The 25,482-nt window shown below is 56.9% G+C and overlaps 9 protein-coding genes across 9 annotated transcripts; 6 read left to right on the top strand and 3 right to left on the bottom strand.

Moving 5' to 3' along the window:
- Positions 1 to 424: 424 nt before the first annotated feature.
- On the top strand, positions 425 to 4,350 carry K437DRAFT_229700 (uncharacterized protein; the record flags this gene model as incomplete). Its single annotated transcript, XM_013384626.1, has 3 exons — positions 425 to 2,125; positions 2,252 to 2,413; positions 2,491 to 4,350. 3 exons carry the CDS (start codon positions 425 to 427, stop codon positions 4,348 to 4,350), a joined length of 3,723 nt encoding a protein of 1,240 aa, XP_013240080.1.
- Positions 4,351 to 4,946: 596 nt separating this feature from the next.
- K437DRAFT_252353 (putative ribosomal protein L35) lies at positions 4,947 to 6,242 on the top strand. Its single transcript, XM_013384625.1, has 3 exons — positions 4,947 to 4,955; positions 5,322 to 5,609; positions 5,984 to 6,242. Exons 1-3 carry the CDS (start codon positions 4,953 to 4,955, stop codon positions 6,062 to 6,064), a joined length of 372 nt encoding a protein of 123 aa, XP_013240079.1. The 5' UTR covers positions 4,947 to 4,952; the 3' UTR covers positions 6,065 to 6,242.
- Positions 6,223 to 8,124, bottom strand: K437DRAFT_260104 (uncharacterized protein). The gene is made up of 4 exons (XM_013384624.1): positions 7,777 to 8,124; positions 7,308 to 7,484; positions 6,488 to 7,234; positions 6,223 to 6,419 (listed from the first exon to the last, which is right to left on the bottom strand). Exons 1-4 carry the CDS (start codon positions 7,798 to 7,800, stop codon positions 6,330 to 6,332), a joined length of 1,038 nt encoding a protein of 345 aa, XP_013240078.1. The 5' UTR covers positions 7,801 to 8,124; the 3' UTR covers positions 6,223 to 6,329.
- A 1,089-nt stretch (positions 8,125 to 9,213) lies between these two features.
- K437DRAFT_53918 (uncharacterized protein) lies at positions 9,214 to 13,506 on the top strand. The gene is made up of 4 exons (XM_013384623.1): positions 9,214 to 9,505; positions 9,572 to 11,562; positions 11,629 to 13,385; positions 13,456 to 13,506. The coding sequence occupies exons 2-3, from the start codon at positions 9,576 to 9,578 to the stop codon at positions 13,344 to 13,346; spliced, it is 3,705 nt and encodes a 1,234-aa protein (XP_013240077.1). The 5' UTR covers positions 9,214 to 9,505; positions 9,572 to 9,575; the 3' UTR covers positions 13,347 to 13,385; positions 13,456 to 13,506.
- On the top strand, positions 13,507 to 14,201 carry K437DRAFT_53919 (uncharacterized protein). The gene has a single exon (XM_013384622.1). The coding sequence runs from the start codon at positions 13,596 to 13,598 to the stop codon at positions 14,076 to 14,078; it is 483 nt and encodes a 160-aa protein (XP_013240076.1). The 5' UTR covers positions 13,507 to 13,595; the 3' UTR covers positions 14,079 to 14,201.
- A 1,622-nt stretch (positions 14,202 to 15,823) lies between these two features.
- Positions 15,824 to 17,931, top strand: K437DRAFT_279774 (sugar transporter STL1; the record flags this gene model as incomplete). The annotated part of the gene is made up of 5 exons (XM_013384621.1): positions 15,824 to 15,863; positions 15,996 to 16,147; positions 16,241 to 16,900; positions 17,039 to 17,536; positions 17,623 to 17,931. 5 exons carry the CDS (start codon positions 15,824 to 15,826, stop codon positions 17,929 to 17,931), a joined length of 1,659 nt encoding a protein of 552 aa, XP_013240075.1.
- A 557-nt stretch (positions 17,932 to 18,488) lies between these two features.
- K437DRAFT_241154 (uncharacterized protein) lies at positions 18,489 to 21,320 on the bottom strand. The gene is made up of 5 exons (XM_013384620.1): positions 19,896 to 21,320; positions 19,514 to 19,821; positions 19,364 to 19,444; positions 19,107 to 19,304; positions 18,489 to 19,009 (listed from the first exon to the last, which is right to left on the bottom strand). Exons 1-5 carry the CDS (start codon positions 21,277 to 21,279, stop codon positions 18,542 to 18,544), a joined length of 2,439 nt encoding a protein of 812 aa, XP_013240074.1. The 5' UTR covers positions 21,280 to 21,320; the 3' UTR covers positions 18,489 to 18,541.
- A 182-nt stretch (positions 21,321 to 21,502) lies between these two features.
- Positions 21,503 to 22,440, top strand: K437DRAFT_53751 (uncharacterized protein). The gene has a single exon (XM_013384619.1). It carries the CDS (start codon positions 21,718 to 21,720, stop codon positions 22,282 to 22,284), a length of 567 nt encoding a protein of 188 aa, XP_013240073.1. The 5' UTR covers positions 21,503 to 21,717; the 3' UTR covers positions 22,285 to 22,440.
- Positions 22,441 to 22,665: 225 nt separating this feature from the next.
- Positions 22,666 to 25,155, bottom strand: K437DRAFT_229703 (uncharacterized protein; the record flags this gene model as incomplete). Its single annotated transcript, XM_013384618.1, has 8 exons — positions 22,666 to 23,226; positions 23,295 to 23,356; positions 23,442 to 23,686; positions 23,759 to 24,182; positions 24,259 to 24,301; positions 24,390 to 24,539; positions 24,633 to 24,739; positions 25,002 to 25,155. The coding sequence occupies 8 exons, from the start codon at positions 25,153 to 25,155 to the stop codon at positions 22,666 to 22,668; spliced, it is 1,746 nt and encodes a 581-aa protein (XP_013240072.1).
- Positions 25,156 to 25,482: the final 327 nt, after the last annotated feature.

Here is a 25,482-nt window from a genome sequence, read left to right as displayed (position 1 = left end):
CGAGGCGCTGCGCGACCGCCAGCGCGAACGTGACCGCCAGCGCGCGCGCTCCGACGTCGAGGCGCGCAAGCAGCGGGAGCGCCGCGAAAAGGCGATTGAGGACGAGCTCCTCGGCACACTCACCAGCAGCGGCAGCAAGAAGTCGTCTAAGCAGAAGCAGCAGCAGCTGCTGCTGCTGCAGGGACACCAACACGCGGACGTGGAGGCGGACGAGGACGAAGAGACGGAGGACGAAATGCCACTTGCGGCGCGCTACCTACCTCCCGAGGCGGCTCGCGTCACCGGGCAGCGCAAGAGTAGGAAAGGACAGAAGAAGAGGGCCCTGACTTCTGTTGCTGATGCAGGAGCCGCGGCTGCTGCTAACGCTGCCGTCGCGGTCAAGGCCGAGCGCGAAGAGGACGGCGATGAGGAAGACGACGACGACATGCCGCTCGCCAATGGCGATGCAGAGACGTCTGTCGCTGCCGCTGTGGATATCGACTCGCTGGCTGGCGGCTCGCGCATGCCGTCGCCCGACATGGACGACCGCACCGGCATAGACTACACCGAGAGCGGGTACGTCGTCATCGACGAGCGACGCGCCAAGGCGCTCGAGGAGGCGCACCGCAAGATCTGGACGATGATTGCCAAGAAAGAGATCCCCAAGGTCAGTCGCACGGTGCAGATGAGCTATACGAACAAGGCGACGTACTGGCGGCGCATCTCGCAGGTCGTGCAGCGCGAAGCGCGCCGCGCTGTCACGCGCAATACCAAGACAGTCAAGGACGTGCAACTGCGCGCGCGCAAGATCATGCGCGAGATGCTCGTCTTTTGGCGCCGCAACGAAAAGGAGGAGCGCGAGTTGCGAAAAAAGGCGGAGAAGGAGGCGGTCGAGCGCGCCAAGAAGGAGGAGGAGATGCGCGAGGCCAAGCGCCAGGCGCGCAAGCTCAACTTCCTCATCACGCAGACCGAGCTGTACAGCCACTTTGTCGGCAGCAAGCTCAAGACCGACGAGGCCGAGGAGACCGACGAGACTTCCGGCAGCGCAAAGATCATCAACCCCGCCGCGGCATCCGGCGACGTGCCGCAAGTCGACGCGCAGAGCAACCTCAAGGAAATCGACTTTGACGATGAAGACGAGACCAATCTGCGCGCACACGCGATGCGCAACGCAGAGGAGGCCGTCAACGCCGCTCGTCGTAAGGCCGTCGCGTTCGATCAGAACGCTGCAGAGGAGAGGCGCCGCAACGAAGCCGCCGCTGCTGCTCATGCCGCGGCCGATGAGGAAGCTGCGGCCGACGGAAAGCGCATCGCCGAGAAGGACCTAGGCAAGGCGTTCGATTCGGACGACATGAACTTCCTCAACCCGACGTCCATGGGCGCCATGGATCTCAAGCAGCCCAAGATGCTCACATGCCAGCTCAAAGAGTACCAGCTCAAGGGCCTCAACTGGCTCGCCAACCTGTACGAGCAAGGCATCAACGGCATTCTCGCAGACGAGATGGGCCTCGGCAAGACGGTGCAGAGCATCTCGCTGATGGCCTACCTCGCCGAGGTGCACGACATTTGGGGGCCCTTCCTCGTTATCGCGCCCGCCTCGACGCTGCACAACTGGCAGCAGGAGATCTCGCGCTTTGTCCCCTCGCTCAAGGCTCTGCCGTACTGGGGCAATGTCAAGGATCGTGCGGTGCTGCGCAAGTTCTGGAACAAGAAGCAGATGGCGTATAACCGTGACGCGCCGTTCCATGTGCTCGTCACGAGCTACCAGCTCGTTGTCTCGGACGAAAAGTACTTCCAGCGCGTCAAGTGGCAGTACATGATCCTTGACGAGGCGCAGGCGATCAAGTCGTCCAGCAGCACGCGCTGGAAGACCCTGCTCGGCTTCAACTGCCGCAACCGCCTGCTGCTGACCGGCACACCGGTGCAGAACTCGATGCAGGAGCTTTGGGCTCTTCTGCACTTTATAATGCCCAGTTTGTTCGACTCGCACGACGAGTTCAGCGAGTGGTTCTCCAAGGACATCGAGAGCCATGCCGAGAACAAGGGCACCCTCAATGAGCACCAGCTTCGCCGTCTGCACATGATTCTTAAGCCTTTCATGTTGCGCCGCATCAAGAAGAATGTCCAGAACGAGCTGGGCGAGAAGGTGAGCTCTTTACCCCGCGCGATACATGGCTGCCTGCCTGCGAGCAAGGAACCACGCAGATAGGCGGGCAGCGATTTCTTTTTGCTGGCACTGACACCTGGCACTTTCCGCTTGCCTTTTCTCCAGATTGAAATAGACCTCTTCTGCGACATGAGTGCAAGGCAGCGAGCGCTGTACCGAGGCTTGCGATCGCATGTCTCCATCGCCGAGCTCATGGACAAAGCGAGCAACATGCAGGACGAGGCAGGCCTCAAGTCACTCATGAACTTGGTCATGCAATTCCGAAAGGTGAGTATGCCTCTCTGTTCAAAGCAGCGCAGCTCGAATCTCGCTGATCCTCTTCTTTCAACTCTCTTTCTTTCCAGGTGTGCAACCACCCTGAACTATTCGAACGTGCAGACGTCGAAGCACCCTTCGCATTTGCAGAGTCCGCACAGTCTGGATCGCTTTCGCGCGAAGGTGACTCGCTCTTCTGCCCCTACTCGACTGTCAACCCGATCAAGATGGCGGTCCCCAAGCTCATGTACCAGGACAGCGGCATGCTCACCGTTCCAGGCGCCAGCTCGCGCGCCGGGTTTGACACGCATTACATGCAGAACCTCTTCAATATCTGGCGCCCACATCACATTTTGCAATCCCTAGGGGAATCACAGTCAGCATTCTCCACTCTGCCGCTCATGGATTTGCCCATTTCCGACGCAGAAATAGCGTTCCATGGCCGCACGCTCATCAACGTGCTGCGTGATACGGATCGCGAGGAGCGTCTCAGAGCGCACGGCACCCTGCTTTTCGATGAAGACTTTGCCGCGGCCTCCATTCGGCCATTCGCATACGTGCGCAAGGCGCTACCGTCTATCGTCGAGCCGGTCGTACAGTTCGGAGTGCCATCGATGGACGAGATCGCACAAGATGCCAAATCGCACTCGGTGCTTGCGCCTCCATCGAAGCGGGCCTTTGTCAGACCGGCTGTCGCACCACCTATCGAACTGGTGTGCAGCGACAGGTCCTTTACCATGCGCCAGGAGGCGTTGCACACCGATCCACTCGCCTCGGCCGCTTTGTTCGGTCTCCCGGGCCAGCGCGCGGACATTCCCAAGGAAGTTGAAGGGATGCAAGCTGCATTGCCTGCCCTTCCTCCCAGAGGCTTGCTTGCTGCTTCTTCACAGGACCAGCTGCCCGCTTCCGGTATGCAGGTCCCACAGATGAACAAACTCATCGTTGACTCTAGCAAGCTTGCGCGTCTCGATGCACTCCTGCGCGAGCTCAGGGCCGGCGGACACCGTGTGCTCATCTACTTCCAGATGACCAAGATGATCGACCTGATGGAGGAGTACTTGATCTACCGGCAATACAAATACCTCAGACTAGACGGTGCTTCTAAGATCTCCGATCGTCGCGACATGGTCACCGACTGGCAGACCAAGCCCGAAATTTTCATCTTCCTGCTCTCCACACGCGCCGGAGGCCTCGGCATCAACCTCACGGCAGCAGACACGGTCATCTTCTACGATCACGACTGGAACCCGTCCAACGACTCACAGGCAATGGATCGCGCACATCGTCTCGGCCAGACCAAGCAGGTCACCGTCTACCGCTTGATCACGAAGGGGACCATCGACGAACGTATCGTTAAGCTTGCGCGGAACAAGAAGGAGGTTCAGGATATCGTCGTCGGCAACAAGGCTTACTCGGAGACGGGCATGGCCAGGCCGCAGGAGATCGTGTCTCTCTTGCTCGATGACGATGAGTTGGCTGAATCCATGCTGCGTCGCAAGCAGGCAGAGGAGCAAGAGCTGATCCAGGCCAAGGCAGACAGCGCTCGTGCAATGCACGCGAAGCGCAAGCTCAACAAGGCGGCTGCAGTCGCGGCAGAGGAGGCTGCGAAAGCGCAGTCTGCACTCGTCTGGGAACTCGAAGACGACGAAGATGACTTCTTTGGGGCCAAGCCGCCGCCACGCATGGAAGATGAAGCGCCTGCAGCGGAGAGTCTGGCCGGGGCCAAGCCGAGCAAGAAGAAAAAGACAAAGGAGGGTGGAGAGGGTGGAGAAATCTCGGCGCCAAAGAAGCGAAGCAAGAGCAAGGCGAAACCTGTCGAGGAAGGAGCGGCCGGCATCGTCTCTGATGCACCCAAGCCGCCGCTCAAGTCACGATTGGGTAGAGATAAGTCTCACCGCAAGAAGACTGCTGAAGAGCTCGGCGGGGTCGAGGCCACCGTTGAAGAGTAGATCTGCTAACAATCACAGAGAACATCACGTTCCGCATCGTTCCATGCATTGACCCTTTCGAAGGATTGCATGTGTCTTGTACTATAGGCCAACATTGGACACGCGCATCACAGAGAACACATTTCGCCCTTCTGGCATAAGAGTCGTAACGTTGTACGTTCGTCACCATGTGTGCCTGGTTATGCCTCAAATGCTGTGAAGCTGCTTGGGCAACGTCACTGACAGAAAGGGATTTCCTCGTCTTGCCTGCATTGACGCGTGTGACGCATCTGGTCAGGCACAGGCAGCTGTTTGGCTGAAAACTCGATGTGACCTGAAAGCATATCGTGGTGAATGCACGTGCGGTTGTGCGCCGCGCGCGGCCTTGCCCTGCGGACAAGCGCAGTATTGTGAAATGGTGAGCGAGGAAATTGGGCTGAATATTTCCGCAGCAAAACGAGAAATTGGTGAGACGCTGCAACGCGGGCGGGCCGCACTCCGCCTTCGCGTGAGTCCGCACAGGCTTCAATGGCCAAAAATGGATCGTGAGAAGCTTGACTTCATACCTTTGTGGATGCTCGTTCACCGTCACCTATCAACAATTTGAGGGATCATAGGGCAAGATGGTGAGTAGCATGATCAGGAAGTAGATCTGCGATGGCGGTCTGTTTGCGCTGTACGGGCGCATTGTGCGAGGGACAGGGCCCACTAAGGAGCTCTCCGACAAGTGTGGCAGCCGCTCGGTTATATCTGGTGGTCTCTACATCACCTCGGGCAACTCGATGGAGCAGCGCAACCAATGAGCAGGCGCAGCTGCTCTGTGAAGGCTGCCAGATTATTGAACGATTGCGGATGGGCGGACATGCCGCTGCAGCATTCGTCTGCAGCATGCAATATTCAATAGCCATTCACCGCACTGGCACACTTTCATTCCTGCGGGAAAAGAATACTTCCCCGTGAGCTGACACGCTGTGCTTGCTTTCTTTGCACAGGCGAAGGTCAAGGCATACGAATTGCAATCCAGGTCCAAGCAGGACCTCACCAAGCAGCTTGAGGAGCTCAAGGAGGAGCTCCTTAAGCTGCGGGTGCAGAAGGTCGCTGGTGGCTCTTCGAGCAAGCTCACCCGGATCAACTCGGTCCGCAAGAGCATTGCTCGGGTTCTCACTGTCATGAACCAGAAGCAGCGCGCCAACTTGCGGGAGTTCTACAAGGGCAAGAAGTACCAGCCCCTTGACCTCCGAGCAAAGAAGACCCGTGCGCTCCGACGGGCTCTCACCAAGGTGAATACGGTCGCTGAATCATGGTGGGCGTGATGTTGGGCGGACTGGCTGGGTGAATTGTACCAGGCTGAGCACGGCCAGGGCAAAAGCAGGTATTCTAACTTGTCGCCGGGAGAAGGACAGAGAACCTTGAAGCAGAGGTGTCGAGGCAGCCATGCGGCAAGCACTTGTCTATGCTGAGTACAGATCAGCGCATGCTGCCCACGGCACATCCTGGTATTCTTCTAGAAGACTTGCAGCGTCGAAGAAGAGACGAACTCAAGCTTTTGCTGTATATGGAAGCCTTTTGCGACGTTTCCGAAGGCGGCTTGTCAACTTGCTACCCTTCATATTGAGAATTCCTTGCTAACAAAAGGCTCATTTGCTTTCTGCAGGACGAGAAGAATGCAGTCACTGTCAGGGAACACAAGAAGCAGGTACACTTCCAGAACAAGCGCTACGTCCTCAAGGCGTAAATTTTGTTCGCACTAACACCGACCATCCTTGCAATGACATCCCGATGAGGGTAGCTGCCTGATCAGCGCATGAGCAGAGAGGCATCGACAGCGAGTCATTCACCCATGTTCACTAGCATGCGCACTAAGATTGTATTTGTGTATGGCCTTTTGTGTGACTGCATCCTTAAGGGAATAGTTCAATCCACCGTACTCAGTCATTTTGGTACGGCAGCAGAATATGTGATTTGGTAAAGTACATGTTGTGACGCATGTCGGCGTCTCTTTACCTGCCATCGTCAGCGCGGTATCGCTTGTGTGCTCGATCGTCCTCTCCGGAACCCATGCCTGGGCCAGAGGGGAAGAAATTTGGGTTCTGAAAAGGAAGAGTAGCGTTGTCAACTTCTTGGCATGCTGCCTTACACGATTACAGACGAAACTAACATAGTGTCCTTGACCCATGCCTCCCCGTCCCCTACCTCGCCCACGGAAGCCGCCTCGTCCACCACGACCTCCATCGTCGAAGCCACCAGGCCCACCCGGCGCGCCGCCTGGCGGCCCGAACCCAGGCATCCCGCCCGGGCCGAACGGCGGACGACCCATCATGCCCATCATGGCCATCGGGTTCATCATCGGCGGCATCCCGCCCGGTTGGCCACCGATGCCAATGCCGCCCGGACCAGAAGAAGCGCCGCCCCTTCCACTGCCCATGCCGCCATCGTAGCCACCTCGGCCACGTCCTCGTCCACCGCCACGGCCCCCCCTTCCTCCCCCGTCGCGGTCTGCACGCGGCGGAGGGTCCTTAGGGAGGACAGCAAAAGGATTACCGTTGGCTGATGTAGTGAGCTTGACGTCTGCCTTTTTGTGCTGGAAGTCATTCTCTTCGAACCAGCGCATCAACCGGCGCGCCTCGTCCTCGCTCGCCATCTCAACATATGCAACACCTTTGCTCTTGCCGTTGACCTTGTGCTCCGAGAAGGTCACATCGCTGAGCGCGATAGCGATGCCAACGCCAGCAGCAACTTGCCGAAGGTCCTCGTCTGTGCACCACCAGTTCAAATCGGCGACGTAGAGCGCGTTTTGAATGCTTGGGTCTGTCACCTTTGGTCGGCCTGCAAGCGCTTCACGTGGAGTCAGCTCTTGCCTCGGAGCTTCGCCACCTGCTACTCCAGGCTGCATGCTCCGGTCCGCCTGTCACGTAAGAGGCGCATTCAGAATTCAGCCCTGCTGCAAACCAAAACCACACGGCACCTTTTACCCTCACGTCTTCGCTTTCCTCCCATGATCGTTTTGCTGCCCCACCGATGCCATTTGGAGCGTTAGCCGCAGCCGCTGGCGGCTTCGCGTCATCATGAGGCTCTTGCTTTCCTGGTCCAGATGGTTTGGCCTCAGAGCCCAGGGGTGGCCCTCTGGTGTCGCCGCCACCGCTGTACAGGTCGTCCTGCGAAGTGGATTGCGCAGATGTACAATGAAAGGGAGCGACAGAAAGCGTACATGCGTGTCAGCCAGGCAACTTTTCTTCTACCATACACATTGAGGGTTAGACGACCTGAGTGCCGCCGCGGCTTCCTCGAGGCTGGCATCGTCATTGCTGTACACTACTGCGGACTAGAGTTTCGCTCCAGTCCTCATCCAGCCACAGACAATCCATAGCCTAAAGGAAGAAGTATATGCCCACAGGGAGTGGCGGTCGTACATGGTGCAGCCCACGAGAAGGCAAGCAGGAGACTCACGCCGTACAGATCAAAGTCGTCCATTGTGAGGGAAGTATGTGCCTACCAATACAGGCAGCAGATATTGCCTCCTTTCCTTCTTCGTCTCCGGGGGTCTTCGGCGGGGACAAGCGTGTTCTGCTGACGATAGGGCAGCAGATGTGAGTCTGTGCGAGAGTGCGAACAAAAAAAATCTTCCGTGGCAGGTGTACAGCTGTTGACGCCTCGTTGCAGGCTGCCAGCAGCGATGTTGGTTCGAGTACGAGTTGAGAGAAGGTCGAGTCGAGAGTTTGTCTGGCCTTCTGCGTCCCAAGAGTGATCAATGAGTGGCCCGCGTTTGAAGACACCAAGCAGGCGAGGATTTTCGTCCTGGCCGAATCTGCCAAGATCCAAGTCATCTATGATCGTTGAGTGGTGACAGGCGAATTGCATAGCAGCGGATTGTGAACCTGTCAACGTCGAATGTCAGAGCGCATGAGTGGATTTACGGAATATCCCTTTAGTTGGAATCTTTCGTAAAGCCGTCCGCGCCTGCACATTCCACGAAGCCAGGAGGCTTGCTTGCATTGCATTCCATCTCCGCAGCTGCACTTCCAGAATCTAGGTCCATCTCTTGTCCACTGCTCGACGAAAATTCCAACTGTCGGCATAGCAATCCTTTGCATGCCAACAGTACCGGAAGATGGTACCAGCAGGTGTTCCAGCAGGTTGCTGCTGAGATACGGATTGCATATTGCAGGCTGATGCGAGGATGCTGTCCGGTGCGAGACTTGAGAGAGCCAGCGAGTCGATCAAGCAATGTTCAAACTCCAGGCTCCAGCCTGCCCCAGCTCCAAGGTCCCATGTCTAAGGCCATCCACTGACCCACCATACTGGCATACGCCCGCTGTTCAGGGTATCCACGCCTCAGCTGCTGACCCGGAATTGGGTTCGAGTGCTCCGCTTGCCCAGTCTAACGGTTTCTATGCTCCACACTCCACAACGCACATACCAAAGCTGGAGGCAACAGTCTGTCCGTCACAAATGCACAAAAACACGCTTTCCGGGTATTTGAATCCTGCAGGAGGCCAGGGACTGCCCTGGGGAAGGGCGTCGCCTCAGTCTACGGATTACACGTCCAGAGAGCTGATGTGCTGCAATGGGGAGCGTGCGAGACTTTAGATAGTCGTATGCTGACGTCTGATACTGGTAACGCGCTTCTGCAACACTGAGAGAGGAAATAGGACGCAAAGGTGAATGGTGGCAATAGCTGTCCAGAGCTGGCACTAGGACGAGGAGCCAAGTGTGTTTTGTTCGCATCGCAATGTCCAGCCTGCAGCGTCAACCATAATCGATCACATCAAAGGCCAATCGTCCAGTATCCAAAACCACTATGGGACATTTGGGTGACCTATACTCAGTCTTCTTTGCAACCTGTCGTTCCCATTGACTGTTTTCCAGACGCTGGATCACCTCGTGAGATTCTCTTAGCCGGTCACCTCACATTGATTTCAATCACGGTCCGTCCATGCTGTCGTGACATCCGACGTCCTCGCGGTACGGTCTTTATTCGGTTCTCTTTAGGCGACATTCAACAGCGCGTCACCCCGGCTTGGCTAAGGAGTCTGTTTCGCACCTCGCAACGAGGTTCATGCTCGCCGAGGCAACAGGACGATCTTATCAAGAGTAACAAGCGAGCGCTGACCGTTGACGTCTCTTCGAGCGGTCTAGAGCCACTGCATTTCCGGCCCTGACTCTTTGGCGTTGCCGGGTGAGCAAAGTCCTGCTCTGGACGGCCACGGCCTTTTGCTGACTCTAAATACCGCATGCCTCGCAGCACGATGTCTCTGCGCGGTCGAGCTGAAGCGGGAGCGGCGGCGGCTGCAGCAACCACGGTTGACGCTGCCACGTCATCCGTGGTGCCCGCGGTTCTTGCCGTCATCGGTGTTGTTTCGCTCATCACTTCGATTGCCTTCGGCGCTTTCGTCTACATCCGCGTCTGTAAGCCTGAACTTGCCGCAAAGCTCCGCATGAATCGTGTGCGCGGCAAAGACGAGAGCGCGAAGAGTAAAGGCATCATGATTGGCGAGCCGCAGCTGAAATTCGCTCCGCAACATGTCGACAACGCCATCGATCTAGGCAAGACTTCCGTGGAGCAGCGCACTGCCTTATCGCGAAGACATCTCGAGAAGCACAATGGCATGTCCAATGAGCTGGCTGCTCGTGCTGCGGCCATGTGGGACATGCCATCGAGCACTTCAAACGAGACGAACTCCTCAGGCCCTGCACCAGCCACCAGCTCCGAGTCAGAGATCGGTGATGGGAGCAAGGAAGCCGATGAAATCCGCAGGCCCAAAGCAGCTAGGCTCAGCAGCGGTAAAGGTTCCATGCGCATCACATCTGCTGAGCATTCGACGGTCGCTCGAACCGAAAGGCGTGCCAATCGAGTAGCTGTACCCTCTCAGCTGCTCCGCAGCCTCGGCGAGCTGCCCTCGGTGCCGGACCTGGCAGACACGACGACTAACTCCTCCGCGTCAGAGTCCTCGCTCGACTCTGTTCCTCGCCTGGCTCCGGTTGTGGGCCATCACACACTCGATTTGGAGGAAGGGGGTTCACTGACGCCGATCCTCAACCTCAATTTCGACCTGGAGCCTGCTACCACGCGGACCACCATGCGGATCGAAGATGATCTCGACTTTGAGATCCAGCGCAGCGCCTGGCTCACCAACACGCTCAGCACGGCTTTCGATTGCGTCAAGTCGTCTCCTCCCAACAGCGGCTTCATCGCCGAAACGGACCACAATGGCCCGAGTACAATGTCCCTGGTGCCAGTCTCACGAAAGCAGAGCATCAAAGACGCGAGGCCGTCCATTGAGTCGAAGCGCTCTAACAATACCTACGCCTCTAGCCGTGCCAGGTCCGGCAGTGTCTCTACAAAGCTTACCGGCGGCGGCGACACCGTGTACCAGTCTGCATCGTCGCTCGCCTCAGCTCGATTTTCTGTCGATTCGTACGCACCTCCCATACCGTCCATCCCAAGCCACATGCACGTTGCAATCAACATGCCCGAGAAGCTTGATGGCCTTGACCGGCGAAGCAGCCAGGTGCGCAAGTCTCTCGGCAAGCCGATTGATGTCCCCGTCAAGGAAGTGGATGAGTCGGATGAGGCTTTGCCCAATCTCGCGTTCCGACCTCTCAGCCTTGGTCTCTCCCTCAGCAGCTCCTCCAACTCTTCGATTGGCGCAGCGCTTTTCAGAAATGCACGCCGAAGCTTTTGGGATAGCAACAACAACGTCGTAGAAGATCCAGAGTCTGGCATCTCGTCTGGCATCTCGTCTGGGAGCTCGTCAGGTCGTGGTGAGCTAGAAAGCTCGCGATCTCGCTACAGCACAGAGGAAGTTTCGTCGCAATCGTCTCGTACCTCGAGCCGCGTATTTGCACCTGGCGCGGACGCCCCTCCCGTCCCATCTTTGCCGAGCCATGTCAGCTCGGACCCCAAGTTAAGCTCCGGCAACTCCCAGCGGACCGCTGGGACGGCATCGCACCCCGGCGACTCTTCGGTTCCCTCAGTGATGGTCTCTGACGACAGCATGACCGTCGATGATAACTCTTACGAAACGCAGTCGACGTCATTCGACATCAGTGCGCTTCGTGAGGTGTCGCCTGTTGTGCCTTCCAAGGAGTGGAAGGCGGCTGCGACGCCGTCGAGTCCTATCGACAAGCCTTTGCCCACCATCCGGGAGCATGTGCTTGACGCTCATCGATCGGTGGCCCTAGATGCCACCAATTTCCTCGCCTCCAGCCCGCCTGCTGCAGCGATAGCAAAAGGCAAGTTTGCTTTCGTCAGTCCTTTCCACCGTGCCGTCTTCCCTGAAATTCCTGAGGAGGATACAGAACAGAGCATACGAAGCGAAGCGGAGCAACGACGCGAAAATCTGCTCAGTCAACTTGCTCCTGATCCCAGAGATCTGTCTCGTCGGCCCTCATTCGCAGACAACATCAGAGCCCGCTTTTCACGGCACAGTCCGGCGCTGCCATCAAGTCCCGGTACCGAATCGCCCAGTTGGGCCAGGGAGGTGCTGTCAAAGGAGAAAGCCTGCAACGTCGAGCGCCCTGATACCATGTCGACAATCAGCACCAGCTTTGGCGCACCAGCTACCGAGCAGTGGCGCGTTTCGACCGATGACGACGAAATGCCGATGTTCCTCCCAAAGGACCGTATACCCGGGACCAAGGACGCAATCGGACTGGGACTCAGCGGTGGCGACGAAATCAACGAACGTTCGCGCGATGATGCGGTGACGACTGCGGTCATGGGAAGAGTCCTGCAAGCGAGAGAGGCAGCAGACCGTGCCATCTCAGAGTCGCCCATCATGCAATCCGGCAAGTGGGCTACCGGACGCAAGCAACAGCAGGAGAGGTGCCAAACAGCGTCCACCGCAGCTGATGAGGACGCAGACATCGATTTCGGCGCGCTCAACACTTCCATCACCGTCGGCTCTTCAGAGTCTTCGCCTCTCGAAGAGTTCCAGCGCACCCTTTCTCACTTGCCGAGCCGGCCGTCGTCTACGGCCCCGCAGTACCCGACGCGTGAGCAAGCGCAAGCGCAACCTAGCAAGGCGCCCGTTCTGTCTCCGGACATGAATCGCAGCTCTCCCCGCTTTGGAGCGGCATCAGCGTTCTCGCCTTCACGACCGTCGCGGGCTAGCGCTTACAGCCTTGCGTCGCCACGAACTGATGCAGATACGATGAGCATCGCAAGCAGCTGTCTGACGGAGACGATGGGCGAAGGGCATGACCAGGCGATCGATCGGCGGGCCAAGCTGCTACAGAGCGTGCAGCAGAGCCTGGCGGCGCGAACGAAACGCGAAGACACCTTCGGACGCTTCATGCTACGCGACTCGACAGTGCCACGGTCGCCTTCGAGCTTTCTGCGCAACAAGCAAGACGCAACAAGCTCACCCGTGAAAAAGCCGTCAGACCTAGTGCTGCGGCCGTCGAATATTCTACCTCCACACATCCTCAGCCCGCTAACGCCACCCGAGACGCCTGCAAATCCGAGCCCGAGCCCGACGGAGTCGGTGCACACGATTAAGCCACCGCTGGCAGCTGCTTCGTCATCTTCGTCCACGGGGCAGCGATCACCGCTCGCGCAGCCGCTCAGCTCTTCCGAATCGCAGGGGAGTATGAGCAGCGCCGCGTCGGATGTAACGGAGAGCTTCCGCAGTCCCGCACAGACGGCATTGAAAGCGCCGAAGCTGCGGCCGCTCTCGCTAACGGCGAACAGCAGCATCCTGGACGACCCGTCGCTGCTGCCCTCGCCCACGTCGCGCCACCACGCCCCGGGCGCAGCATCCCCCGCTGGATCGGCGACGAGCAGCGGCGCATCGAACATCAAGTCTCGCACACGCCAGATGTACGAGGAGCGTCGACAGTCGCGCGCCGGCGGCATCCTGCCCGTGCATGCGGTCGACACCAGCCCCGGTGCTAGTTTTGCGAAGCGAGCGGCGACGTTCGCGGGTGCTGGCTTCCCGTCGCACTTTGCGGCTGCGACTGCAACAGCGGCGATTTCGGAAGGCATCGCATCGCCACAGATCGGCCAAGCGACCTGAAGCCTCTCCTTCTCCTCACTCGTCTCTTTTTTCGTTTGCGTGGGTACGGTCGGTTGACCGACTATGCGTCATGCAGGGAACTGACTTGCACCACCACTTCGTCTTCCAGGCGCGCACGATTAGCCTATTGGATACGGTACCTTTCTTGCGAGGAAGGCATTTTAGAAAGTACGGAGCGCACCGAGCGTTCGTCATCGCTCAACTAGGGCGGACCCTCAGGGGCACGAAGTGATACATGCGCATATACCTATGGTCGGATATTTGTTTCTATGTCTTTGTTGGATCTGTCTCTCTTCCCCACGTCTTGTACATCCCCCCGTCGCAAACACCTGCATACTTCTGGTCTCTGCTGTAGCATATACAACAACGCGAGGTCACAGAATCTACGATGCTTGTTTGTTCGCCCTTCTTTGCCTCACCCAAGGGTCGTCTCCACGCGGGCACACAGTATTGCTGAGACATGGCCTTGACCAGACTGTGCTCGCGATCGGCCTCCTCGACGAACCCCTGCGCTCTGCAATTGGAGTGCATAGTTCCAACGAGAGCAGCCCTGCGGATAGTACACATGTCTTGCCAAGTCACACGTCACGCGCATGCCATGTGCTTTGTTCCAGGGTGGTCAATGAGCGGCTGGCGAATGTGACGTCTCCTTCAGAATACAAGATGGCCTCTTTGTGTCAGTGCGGCAGAGCACAACTTGGTCGTGGTGCGACCGATGGATGGTCCAGCTGAAGGAAGCCTCATCAAGGTGTTCCATATGTGATGTTGTTGATGTCGCATGGACTTTCAAATTGGCCTCTGGGGGGGGGTTAGGGACAGAGAGACTGTCGAGATGCGACGAGGCGCGAGTGTTGTGCAGAGGCCGCAGGGGAGTGGAGTGCCGGCTGTTAGGGATCGCAACCGAAGAGACTGAGCCGGCTGTATCGGATCCCAACTCTGAGGATGGAAGGGAACACATCTCGTGTTAAACAGCCTGAATGAGTGCTGCACATCGCGCTGCGGTCTCCAGCTCTGGGACAGTCTGGCCGAGCTGTCAGTGGCGAAGGACTGGAGCAGAGGGCGCAGCAGATTGCCAACTAGTTGAGGAAGCATTGGCGCATTGTGGCTCTCCGCCCCTGCGCGCAAGAGGAGAGGCCATTCCGCTCCTCACACAAAACGCGAGGGGGTGGGGGCAAGTGGGGGGGAGGGTATGGAAGGAGAAGAACGAACACCCACCGGCTTTCTCTGTTTTTAGCGCGATAAGTTCAGGAGGCACACCGCGCCAGACTGTCCGAATAGCCTGATCGGCTGGGGACGCCGGATCAATCAGTCGTCCTCGTGATTCCGCCAGAAGGTTGCACGCACACCTACGATGGGGCAGTTGTCGTCGGACAGATCATCGGCCAAGACTCGAGAGCTCCCAATCTCATCCATCGAGTGCTTCTTCTGGAGCTCGAGCTGCCAGCACACCGGCGCTCGCTCGGAAGATGAATGCATGGGACCACAGCCACTGAGTTTCATACTGGACAATTCCGTCGGGGTCATTCCACATACGTACATGGCGCATTGCAGCACTTTTATTTTCGCTGCGCTTCAGTCTCCATAGTGCCCTTTTGCACTCCAGTGCCTAACGGCGCTAACACATGCACAATCGCCTCATCGGGGCTCAACGATGCCGGTTCTTCTTTGCATTTCCCTCGGGAAAGGTTGCTGCTGTGTGTGGGGTGGGGTGCACATGGGTAGGCACTATTGAAGTAGCACATAGACAAGCGACTCCGTGCAGGAGAGCAGAGGAGAGGGTAGGGGACGCCATGTGCCTGTGCCTAAATAATAACCAACACCACCATCATCATCGCCATGCCAGCTTGGCGTTCGTCTGACTCTCGCCCAGTAGCCTCCAGCAGCTAGTCAAAGTAGCAGCAGCAGCAACCGATTTGTGTGATGAAGAAGCGATTCGTCGCGGGTCTCTAGTCTGCGCTGGCTGGGTGACGTGGTAAAAACACCGACAAGAATAGATGAATGAGAGAGACTGAATGCGGCGCATCACCCGACTCTCTCTTTTCCTGCAGTCCCTACACATGCATCATAAATTGACACACACAACCCCCTCTCTCTAGAACCACAGATGCATATATAGCCCGCGCCCCCGCCGTTGGCGACCTCGCCGAATCCTACGTCACCCCTTCCCCTGTTGTTCCCCTCCCGCGCCACCTTCGTGTGCTTTCCTACCCTGATCCCCTCCCTTGGGCTGCCCTCGGCACACCGCCGGTGGCAACGAGAAGAAGTCGGATACGGACGTGTACGCGTGCCACTGCCCATCTACCGCTGCACGCGTCTTCAACGTACCCCAGGCACTCGCCCTCATTCCTGCCACAGAACGGACGACAGCGTCAAAAGCGACAGTCCCGCCCCTCGCAACCATGGGCAAGGAACTCGCAGAGAAGCCGGCCTTCACTGGCCGCAAATACATGGGCTTCTCCGGGACCAAGCTGTCCCGAATGATCGGTCTCGCCGCCGGTGCTGGTTTCCTGCTGTTCGGTAAGTTGCGCATGCGTACGCATAGAGACGCCACATCAGGCGCATTGTCTCGCTCCGCCTCTGCCTGGGTGCGAATCGACGAGACGACGTGCGTTGACCGTGACCTCTTTCTGAATCAATTCGGTTCCGCAGGATATGATCAAGGTGTTATGGGCAGTTTGCTCACGCTGCCAAGCTTCACGAAGCAATTCCCGGAGATTGACACTGTCGGCTTGGGCGGGGCATCCCATGAGTCAGTGCTCCAAGGTGTCGTCATCGGTATCTATGAAATCGGTTGTCTGATTGTGAGTTGACAAAGGAGACGCTGTGGAGCTCTGGAAAAGGACCCCTTTTGACGCTTTTCGACGCACACCATTGTCACATCTGCATTTTGCCAGGGAGCTCTCTCGTGTCTCGTCATCGGAGATGTCCTCGGTCGTAGAAAGGTCATTCTTATCGGTACCATCTGGATGGTGGCTGGCGCTATTCTCCAGGCCACTTCGTTCAAGATATCTCAGCTCGCCATCGCACGTGTCGTCACTGGTATCGGTAACGGCATGAACACTGCGACAATCCCGACGTGGCAGTCCGAGTGCTCGCCGTCGCATTTGCGTGGCAAGCTGATCATGATCGAGGGCGCACTCATCACGGGGGGTATCATGATCTCCTACTGGATCGATTTTGCTTTCTTCTGGGTCGACAAGAACGGTCTACCGCACGCGGACGCCGCGTGGCGCGTGCCCATCGCGCTCCAGATCCTGCTCTGCTTCCCCACCGCCATCCTGACGATCAGTCTGCCCGAGTCGCCGCGCTGGCTCATGCTGAAAGGCCGCGAGGACGAGGCGCGCGAGGTCATGTCGTCGCTCGATGAGCTACCACTCGACGACCCAGAGCTCAATGTCAAGGTCAAGGAGATCAAGGACTCGCTCGCCGAAGTGACAAACGTTCGCCTCTCCGATTTGTTCACCAACGGAAAAGGTCGCAACTTCCACCGCATGATGCTTGGCTTCACTTCGCAGATGTTCCAGCAGATCTCGGGTATCAACTTGATTACTTATGTGAGTTCGCGAGAGTCTGCTGGAGCTTTGAAAGCAATCGCGTGTCCGCTTTGGAAAAAGGGAGCGGAGACAAAAATTGGAGGCAGCGGAAGCTAACGAACAGCCTCCCTCCTTCCACTCCGGTGCATGCACGTGCAGTACGCCGGCACGATTTACCAAAATAACATTGGCTTGTCAGACATTGTCTCTCGTATCGTCGCCGCCGCAAACGGCACCGAGTACTTTGCCGCGTCATGGATCGCAGTCTGGCTCGTCGAGCGCACTGGCCGTCGTCCGCTGATGCTGGTCGGCGCCATGGGTCAGTGCTTATCCATGGTAGTGCTTGCCGTGACGAACGCGCCGAGTATCACGCGCCCCGTACACAAGCTCGGCCCGAACGGCCAGCCAATGTACAACAGGGACGGCTCCAAAGTCATGGGCGGCACCAATGACGCCGCTGCCATCATTGCAGCCGTGATGCTCTTCTCGTTCAACACTTGGTTCGCCATTGGCTGGCTCGGTATGACCTGGCTCACACCCGCCGAGATGACGCCGCTGCCAGTCCGTGCGGCCTGCAACGGCATCTCGACCGCCTCCAACTGGATCTTCAACTTCCTCATCGTCTTGATCACCCCGATCTCGTTCGCTAACATTGGGGTGCGTCTCTCCCTACTCCCTTCTAAAAATTACCCAAGCTGGAATACGTGCTGACAGACCTTCTGCGTGCTTGGACCCATCTCCAGTACAAGACCTACGTCATCTTTGCAGTCATCAACCTCGTCATCTTTGTCGCGACGTACTTCATCTTCCCCGAGACCGCCGGGCGCTCGCTCGAGGAGATGGACGAGATCTTCGCGCGCGCATCCAAGACAAACCCGTTTGACGTCGTCTTGATCGAGCGCAGGACACCGCGCCGCTACGACAAACACGGCAAGCCGATCGCCCTGCTCGACGATGTCGAGGACAACGCCATGCACGCCAGAGCCGGCGTTACCGAGGAGAGGAAGGCCAAGCAGGGCAGCGTGTCCGAGCACTCGAGCAACAATGTCTGAGAAGACGGAAAACGCGCCGTAAATGCTGAAGGCAACTTGTCACTGCACTGGTCTATGTTACCCGCAATTCTAGAAGACAGATCTCACACTAGACCTTGCAGCGCTCAGTGTCTCTTCGATCTCTCTCCAAAGCTCACAAGTCTCACAAGGCCGATCTATATCGTCTCGCTCCTCTCCAATCTACTCGCGTGCATACCTGACACACTCTTCAGGAAAAACCATAAACGACACATTCTTTTACAAAAGAATCATTTTTGCCTCTCGGCAACGATGAGAGGCCTCTCTTCCGTGCTGCAGCATGGTTGTTGCCGCGCGAGCGCAGAATGCAGGCAGACTCAGCGACATCCTAGAAGCTTGCCAGAGCCATCTCGACATGCTCGCTCCCGATTTTATCCTTGTACTAATTCATAATCGAATCGATCTCACCTGCGCTTTGCGAAAGGAAATCGTCCTGAAGCAAACGGCCAGCATGGCGCCTTTGCGACTGCTTACTGTTGAAAGTCTGTTTTTCACCCAGCAACTTGCTTCATGCAATGCGTTATCGGCAATGGGGGGCTGCTATATTTCCACAGATATTGAGAGGCACATATGCTACAGATACGGCGGCGAATCACAGGGCCTCGCCATCGACTTCATCGTCCTCGTCTGCCCCTGCAGACAACAGCGCGGACACAGAGGCCTGTTCTCTCCCCTCGTCGACTTTAGCATCGGCAGCCTCGCTCGAGCTTGCGCCAGAAGCAGCAGCAACAACTCCCGATCCGCCCCCCTCCAGCAGCTGTCGCAGCTGCTCGAGCAGATTTGGCGTGAAGATGAGCCATACCTCCCATGTATCCAGCACCGCGCTGACCTGCATCTTGAATCCTTCCTGCTTCATGCGCCCAGGGAAGGAACGTGCGACATCGCCTAGGTGCGCAAAGACGAGCGGGAGCTGCTGCTCAAATGCTTGCCGATACTTCCACGCGTTCGGCAACGGTACCGCGCCGTTGTGCAGAATGTCGGAGAGCACGTAGAGGCGCGCAAGTTTGCGTGGTACCGGCGTGGAAGGGATCAGCAACGATTCGATCAAGAGCTCCGCGATCTGCTCAGTCGACGAAGCCGGTGTGGGTGGGTTGTCAGTAAGTGTTCATTTGAGCCGAAGCAAATACTTCCCAACACTGGTCCCACCTCACACTCACTGCAGAAGAGGCATGTGCATGCTCAAGCGCGAAGCGCATCGCCCTCGCTATCCGCTCGCGTCTTGGCGTGATGCCTCGCAGCATAGCTTCAAAGCGTCGCCTCGCCGCCCTGCCAATCACGTCCCCTCTGCGTGACTTCCGCAGGTATTCAGCTTCTTCGGCTTCCTCTGAATCGCTACTATACAGCTCGTTCAGGCCCTGCGAGTATGTAAGCACGTCAGAATCCGTGGACAAATTCGCTGCGCGTTTGAACGCACTTGGTCTTTGAATGGGTCGGGTGGCAGCTCCGGTTCGTATCGATCATCCACAAGCATGCGAAAGTATTGGTGTTCGAGGAGCTAAAGACACCGCTCGTGATCAGCAAGACTCTCGGTGACTAATGATGTTCAGAAACCAATTCTTCACACCTTTTGATTGCGAAGGAAATCGAATCGAGGGTTGTCCTTCTCCTTCTCGTAGATCATCTGTTCGAACTTGTGACCAAGTTGCAAGACCCTCTCCGCAACGGCGGAGATGAATCTGGCCTGCTCAGACTCGGGGTCGATACGCTTGCGAACTTCCGCCCGAGGTGACGTGGAGCGGCCTCTTGGACGTGAGGAGCGATTCCTGCGAGGCTCGGCTGACCGTGACCTTGACCGTGTGAAGCGAGGATCTGGCGAGCAGGAGCGTGAGCGCTTTCGTCCTCTTCTTCCGCTGCGTCCGCTTAGAGGCAATGCTAACGCGGATAAGGACGCGTGATCAGTTGCCAATCCCATGAACCCTGTGGCCATGACCTCAAGATTAACTCACTATAGCTGGCTCGGGTCGGCAATGGCATCGCCTTACCCCATCCCGTCTTGATGAAGGCCCCACCCCATGTGATCCCGTCTGTTTCTTTCAGCGCGTACTCGGCATCTTCTCGCTGCATGTATGCGACGAAGCCCGTCAACCCGGCCAAACGATCTTTGCGCAAGGAGGTGATACCAGCCCCTGCACCGCCGCCGAGTGCCTCATCACCTCGTGGCCACATGATCTTCACCGTGGCGACATCTCCCCACTGCGCAAAGAACTCGCCAAGCGAGCGCTCTGTCACGTTTGCCGGCAGGTTGAGCACGCATACGTTCGTGGTCAATGGGTCAGATTTGACATCCCGAGAGCCGATTCGCTGTCCTTCCATGGCTAACACGGAAGATATCGATTTTCCCTCGGGCACACGGCCTCTCAGGCGCTGTTCTCGCTCTCCTTGCTCGCGCTTCAATTGGCTCGCAAAGTCGTCCATCGCTCGGCGCCTTTTGAATGGCTGTCCGTCTTGAGGCTTGACAGGAGCAGCTTCTTCGTCTTCGTCGGCGCCGAAAGCATTCGATGCAGACAAATTGGCACTTGTAGCGGGTACCCGCATTGCCCTTGGAGCTGAAGGAACTTGGGAGACCGGGCGGGACGGCATGTACGAGGAGCCTCCGGACCCGATGAACGCATGCGTGCTCCTGCTTCGGTTCACTTTGGGTTCAGACCCTTCCATGGCTTCCACAAAGTCTTTGTACGCAGCAGCTGCCTCCGCTTCCTCTGTCTTTCGCTTCCTCTCTGCCTCCTCTTTCTCCTTTTGGAATTTGCTCTTCCGAGCCATGCCTGTCGAGAATGCAGCCTTCTTCTCCACTTCCTTTTTCTTGGCCTCCTCTGGGTCCTCCTTGGTTGCTTCCAAGAAGGCGGCTAGCATGGGATCAGGAGAAGGTGACCTGGAGTCGCTCGGGCTGCGGTTGCGTCGCCGCAACAGCTCCGGTCTATCGCTTGATCGATGGCTGGGACTCGCGCGTGCTCCATGGTAAGAACTTGGCTCATAGCGACTGTCATCCCCTCGACGGTAACCTGAACCCTCGTCTCGTGCACGGGAGTCGTGCAGGTCGTCATAGCGAGCCGGCAGCGGCCGAACTGGAGGATAACCAGGTCTGGCTGCCCCTCTGTGCTGACCCAAGTCATCTCCTGCGTCGTTGTCGTCAAAGTCGAATGCGCGCGGCCGCGGCGGTGGAGCCCCACGGTAGTTCATATTGGTCGAGCAAGCGGCGTCACCGCCGAGTAGCGGCCTCCACTCGCAAGCTGCGTTGGGCTGGGCGATGAGCGAAATAACCTGGCTTTCCCCTACAAGCCAGTGACATTCAAAGGCAAGCACGATATACGACAGGTTGGAGAGGATGGGCATGCACCAGACAGCGGCGACGCGATGCTCTCACTCTTGCCGACATGCGCACAAGACTACAACTAAAAGTCAAAATCTCTGTAATGCCATGATGATGACGATGGGTCCGCTGTAAAATAGGGTTCAACCCTACTCTGTGCATGAATAGTGCGGGTGCAACACAGAGTATGAAGCTTTGGCCACTGTTAACTTCAAGATGACTTGTCGCGTCGCACTGACCAACTCGGCATTCGGCACCCAGCATTCTCATTCCAAGGTATCTAGTACATTCGATAACTCCGCCATCGTCATGCGCAGACACTGAGCTGTATCGATCAAGCTCACACCTAGCATCAAAGTGGCCACTCTTGCTCGGCAGTCTCTGTAGGCGGCGGTCAAATAGACAGGCGCTGGCGCCTTGGAACAAGGGTAGAAAGAAAGCTGGCAGCGAAAAGTAGAACAATGCGCAATAGCACCACCACTGCCACTGCTGCTGCCCCTTCTTCACTGTCACCTTCGTTAACCAAGGCAGCTATTGCTGCTAGCACTGCGATGCCGACTCCATCGTCAGCAAAGTCGGCTGGTATATCAGCAGCCGCGCATAATGTCGTTAGCGGATTTGACGTTGCACAAGCAAATGCGTGGCTAGAGCAACGGTGGCAGGCTGCTCAAAAGACAGCAGGTGTGTCGCGTGTCCATGCCTTATGGCATGCCCTTCCTAAGCAGGCCGGGGAGAGAGAGATGGTCTGTGCAGACTTAGGACTGACGATAGAAACCATCTTACTCCTCTTCGTTTCGCCCGTATTTCAACTGCGCCCATTAATTTCAATATTGGCGAGCAGTCACTCATCAATCGAAAGCTCCAAGTGGCGGTCCAGGGAGTGGAACATCATGGACATCTGGAAAGAGTGTGTTTCCGGGTCTAGGCGTGTCTTCCAGCGTAGGGTCGACGTTCGCAAAGCCCCGCTGACCTTTCCTCCCTCTCACTACCATCTCTGCGCAAAGTGTCCTCCAATGACACATTTGTGAACAAGCTCTGGCGAGCGGTAGAAGTATCCCAGCCACGACAACGACCATCATGACCACTATATTCATCACCACTTGTGGACATGACACCTTAAACAGGAAGCGTGCATCCCAGAATTCCCTACCGTCTTTCTCTGTTACATGCATCACCATCTTACCGAAAGCATTTCCATGCCGCGCAAGCAATCGACACAACCTCCCGTTTCAGCTTAAGTAGCCTTCAAAGTGTATCATAAGGGCATGAGCACCCATCAATCCACACTCCACATGGCATTACTTCACGCACCTTTTTCTTGAGAAGAGAATGTCCATTGATTCTTTTGGTGTCTACACGAGCTCTCGATATGACGGCTGTGCGGACAGACGTGGGGCATATCTAGAGGGTCAAGCCTTCTTCCCCTCGTCTTCTTCGTCGTCTTCTCGACCATCCATGAGTCCCTCGTGCTCGGCTGCAGTCCCACGAGGCCGCATCGACGCCGTACGTGGCGTTGGCCCATCGTCTTCGCCTATTGAGAACATCACCTCGCTATCTGCTGGCGGTCTGTAACCTTGCCCTTGCTGCCGTGACAGCGCCTGTGAGTGCCCCTGCTGCAGTTGCTCTTGCTCCTGCTGCCGCTGCTGCTCTTCGCTCCTCGCGAGTGCGCTCCTCTTCCTCCCTTGCTCTAGGTCCACATCTTCTTCGTCGGCCGGATCGCGCTGCGCAAACGTGTCGATCTCAAAGTCATCTACCTCGGCGTCTTCATCCGTGGCAATCTCGTCTGACATAGACAAACGCAGGTTCTGACCCGTCGGCCGCCAGATCCATGCGATCGAGGCAAAGACGAAAAAGTAGAGCAAGCCGAGCCAACCGTCCAACAGAAACCATCGATAAGGCCAAGAGCGCGGGGCGAAGCTGTCAGAGCCGCTTTGGGAGAATGCAAAAGAGGAAACGACGAAAAAGACGAACTGCGATGCAGACGTGTTGCTGTAGTGAGCTTGTAATCTTCCAAGAATTCTCCTCGCTCATCACCTACGATTAGAATTACGGCGCCAAGCAGGATTCGATAAAGCTTCTGGAACATGTTCCGCTTGAATGCTTAAGAAAGGGGGAGCAAAGAACGGGCCATCTGTTACAACGCCAGCAGCCCAAGATGTCCACCGAACTGACCGCATGTACTCACTCTGCTTGCGAGCCGTCAGGCGCTGAATTGTACCATTGAGGCTGTGTAGCGTCCACGACATGAAGGCGGTGAGGGTGAAAGAAAGAGGGAAGATGAAGAAGAAGACCCAGCCGCCGCCTTCTTCGATGAGCAAAAGCGCGATGCCGACAGAGTACAACACACCAAAGACGAAGTGCACGGCAGTCAGGATGCGGACCCGTGTCATGATTGGACCAATCGTTGGCCGCACAACACCATAGCCCATCCTAAAGGAAGGGATGCAGGCTTTAGTGTTACGAAGAACTTGACACTTAAGGCTCTGGCGAGCGCTTACTCACGAGACGATAAGCAGCAAAAAGAAACTGATGCTGTTCCGTGCGGCATCCAAGACGCTCGAGAGGACAAGCAGGAATCTAGTGACACTCGTGACACTCTTGTCGCCCGTGAGGGAAGACATATGCCAGTAGTCGACGCTGTGACTGTTCAAGTAGGCCTGATACGCCCACTGCACGCCCATCTCGACGATCAAGAATGCGATGGTGCCAGAAATGAAGTGCTGCACCATTAGAAGCTCTTGCCTGTGCTTGACACAGAGGAAGAACCACACGCCGCCGAGGATGACGTAAACGGACGTCAGGGACAAGTAGAAGTTGAGCCTTGGCCATTCGGATGCCCTCAGACTGCCCTTGAATATGTTGTTGAACTTGACGACGCCCTTGAAAGTGGAATGCGCCGACCCATCCGTCGCCATGGGCACCGAAGCTGTGACGAATGTAACAGGAAACGAGAAAATCTTAGCTGTGCACTTGGGTCATCCAATACGCGCGCCGGGGCTCACTCGCACCGACGCAAAAGTAGCCTTTCTGTTTCACCGGATAGTTCTGCACCAGAGACGGTAGTGAAAGCGAGGACAAAATGCGTCAGCTAGAATGTGACCGCCGCGCTGTAGCTGCCCGGTGGCCTACACACAATTGTCTTCGGAAATGGGCCATCTTGCGGAAAGCGCAGCGTCTGTTGTTGTATTGAAGTGGCATTTGGCTTGGTGATCCAGGAACCAAGGTCAGTTTTGTTGCAGAGCTTTTCTTGTACTGCTTTAGTTGTGCAGATGTATACCATTTGCTGTGCGGAGGATGTACGCATCGTGGTTAAGGGGGAAAGCGTAAGCCCAGCACAACGAGGTATCTCTGCCAAATTCTGCAATTGATCGCTCACCTTGATTCCATATTGACCCTGCTCCGGCGAGACAATGCCCAGATTTGGGAAGTCAGCCCACTCATAGAAGAGCGTCGCCACAGCCCCGGAACCTTCATTGAAAGTCACTGAGTGCGTAAGGAAGAAGTATTTAAGTGCGTCAGAGTGATTTCAAAGCCAGCAAAAATGTAGCAAGCAATGACGCCAATGCCTCAGCATCATCTACAGATGTGGGTTCGCCATCTAGATGTACCGCAACAAGTCACCCCCCCCCCCCTTGATCTCATATGCGAGACACATGCAGCGGGGGGTGGGGGTGAGCAGACAGAAGCTCCACTTGCTCCAGGGACCGACTCCAATGTGTCCCTACATCTTTTTTGTATGACTCACAGTCGATGGAAGTATTTTTGCCAGCCCACATTCCACTGCATGTCTGTTTAAGATTGTCCGCTTCGGAAATGAGCACCTCGAATGCGGCGCTTGCGCCGGCCAGCGCGCACGTTGCCAGGCCCAGTCGCCACCAGCCGAATCTAAGCGGCCGCATGTTGCACTCCTCCGCCAACCCTTTGCGCTTGATAGTTTGCGACTCGTCTCAAAGGCTAGCTAGGCTGAGCTTCGCTCTAGCTCACCTGAGGTGAAGCAAGTGTGTAGGTCGCGAAGTTGCACGAGTGCGCAAGCTGGAGATGTGTACCTGTTGTGCTTAGCCCAAGATGAGGGAGGTCGCGATAGGTGCACATGTTTCGGAGGCCATAGCAGATCCAAGCGGCTGTACTTCAGACGTGCTGGAGCGTTGGAGGGAACTGATCACGTGACAGGAATGCAGGGTGGGGGCGTGGGGTGCTCTGGGTGATGGTGGAGTATGGTGCTGAGA

This window comes from Tilletiaria anomala, assembly GCF_000711695.1.
Source record: "Tilletiaria anomala UBC 951 chromosome Unknown K437scaffold_166, whole genome shotgun sequence".
Taxonomy (NCBI): Eukaryota; Fungi; Basidiomycota; class Exobasidiomycetes; order Georgefischeriales; family Tilletiariaceae; genus Tilletiaria; species Tilletiaria anomala.
This window is presented reverse-complemented; position numbering and strand designations above follow the sequence as displayed.

Coding starts and splice junctions, on each gene's coding strand:
- K437DRAFT_252353 (XM_013384625.1), top strand. Junction 5,610..5,983: donor TCCGACGGGCTCTCACCAAG/GTGAATACGGTC, acceptor TGCTTTCTGCAG/GACGAGAAGAATGCAGTCAC.
- K437DRAFT_260104 (XM_013384624.1), bottom strand. CDS start 7,800: ATGGACGACTTTGATCTGTACGGC. Junction 7,485..7,776: donor ACGACTTTGATCTGTACGGC/GTGAGTCTCCTG, acceptor TCCACTTCGCAG/GACGACCTGTACAGCGGTGG. Junction 6,420..6,487: donor GCATGGGTCAAGGACACTAT/GTTAGTTTCGTC, acceptor CTTCCTTTTCAG/AACCCAAATTTCTTCCCCTC.
- K437DRAFT_53918 (XM_013384623.1), top strand. CDS start 9,576: ATGTCTCTGCGCGGTCGAGCTGAAGCGGGAGCGGCGGCGGCTGCAGCA. Junction 11,563..11,628: donor TGCTGCAGCGATAGCAAAAG/GCAAGTTTGCTT, acceptor AGGAGGATACAG/AACAGAGCATACGAAGCGAA.
- K437DRAFT_53919 (XM_013384622.1), top strand. CDS start 13,596: ATGGTCGGATATTTGTTTCTATGTCTTTGTTGGATCTGTCTCTCTTCC.
- K437DRAFT_241154 (XM_013384620.1), bottom strand. CDS start 21,279: ATGCCCATCCTCTCCAACCTGTCGTATATCGTGCTTGCCTTTGAATGT. Junction 19,305..19,363: donor CCGACCCATTCAAAGACCAA/GTGCGTTCAAAC, acceptor ACATACTCGCAG/GGCCTGAACGAGCTGTATAG. Junction 19,010..19,106: donor ATGCACATGCCTCTTCTGCA/GTGAGTGTGAGG, acceptor TCGACTGAGCAG/ATCGCGGAGCTCTTGATCGA.
- K437DRAFT_53751 (XM_013384619.1), top strand. CDS start 21,718: ATGCGCAATAGCACCACCACTGCCACTGCTGCTGCCCCTTCTTCACTG.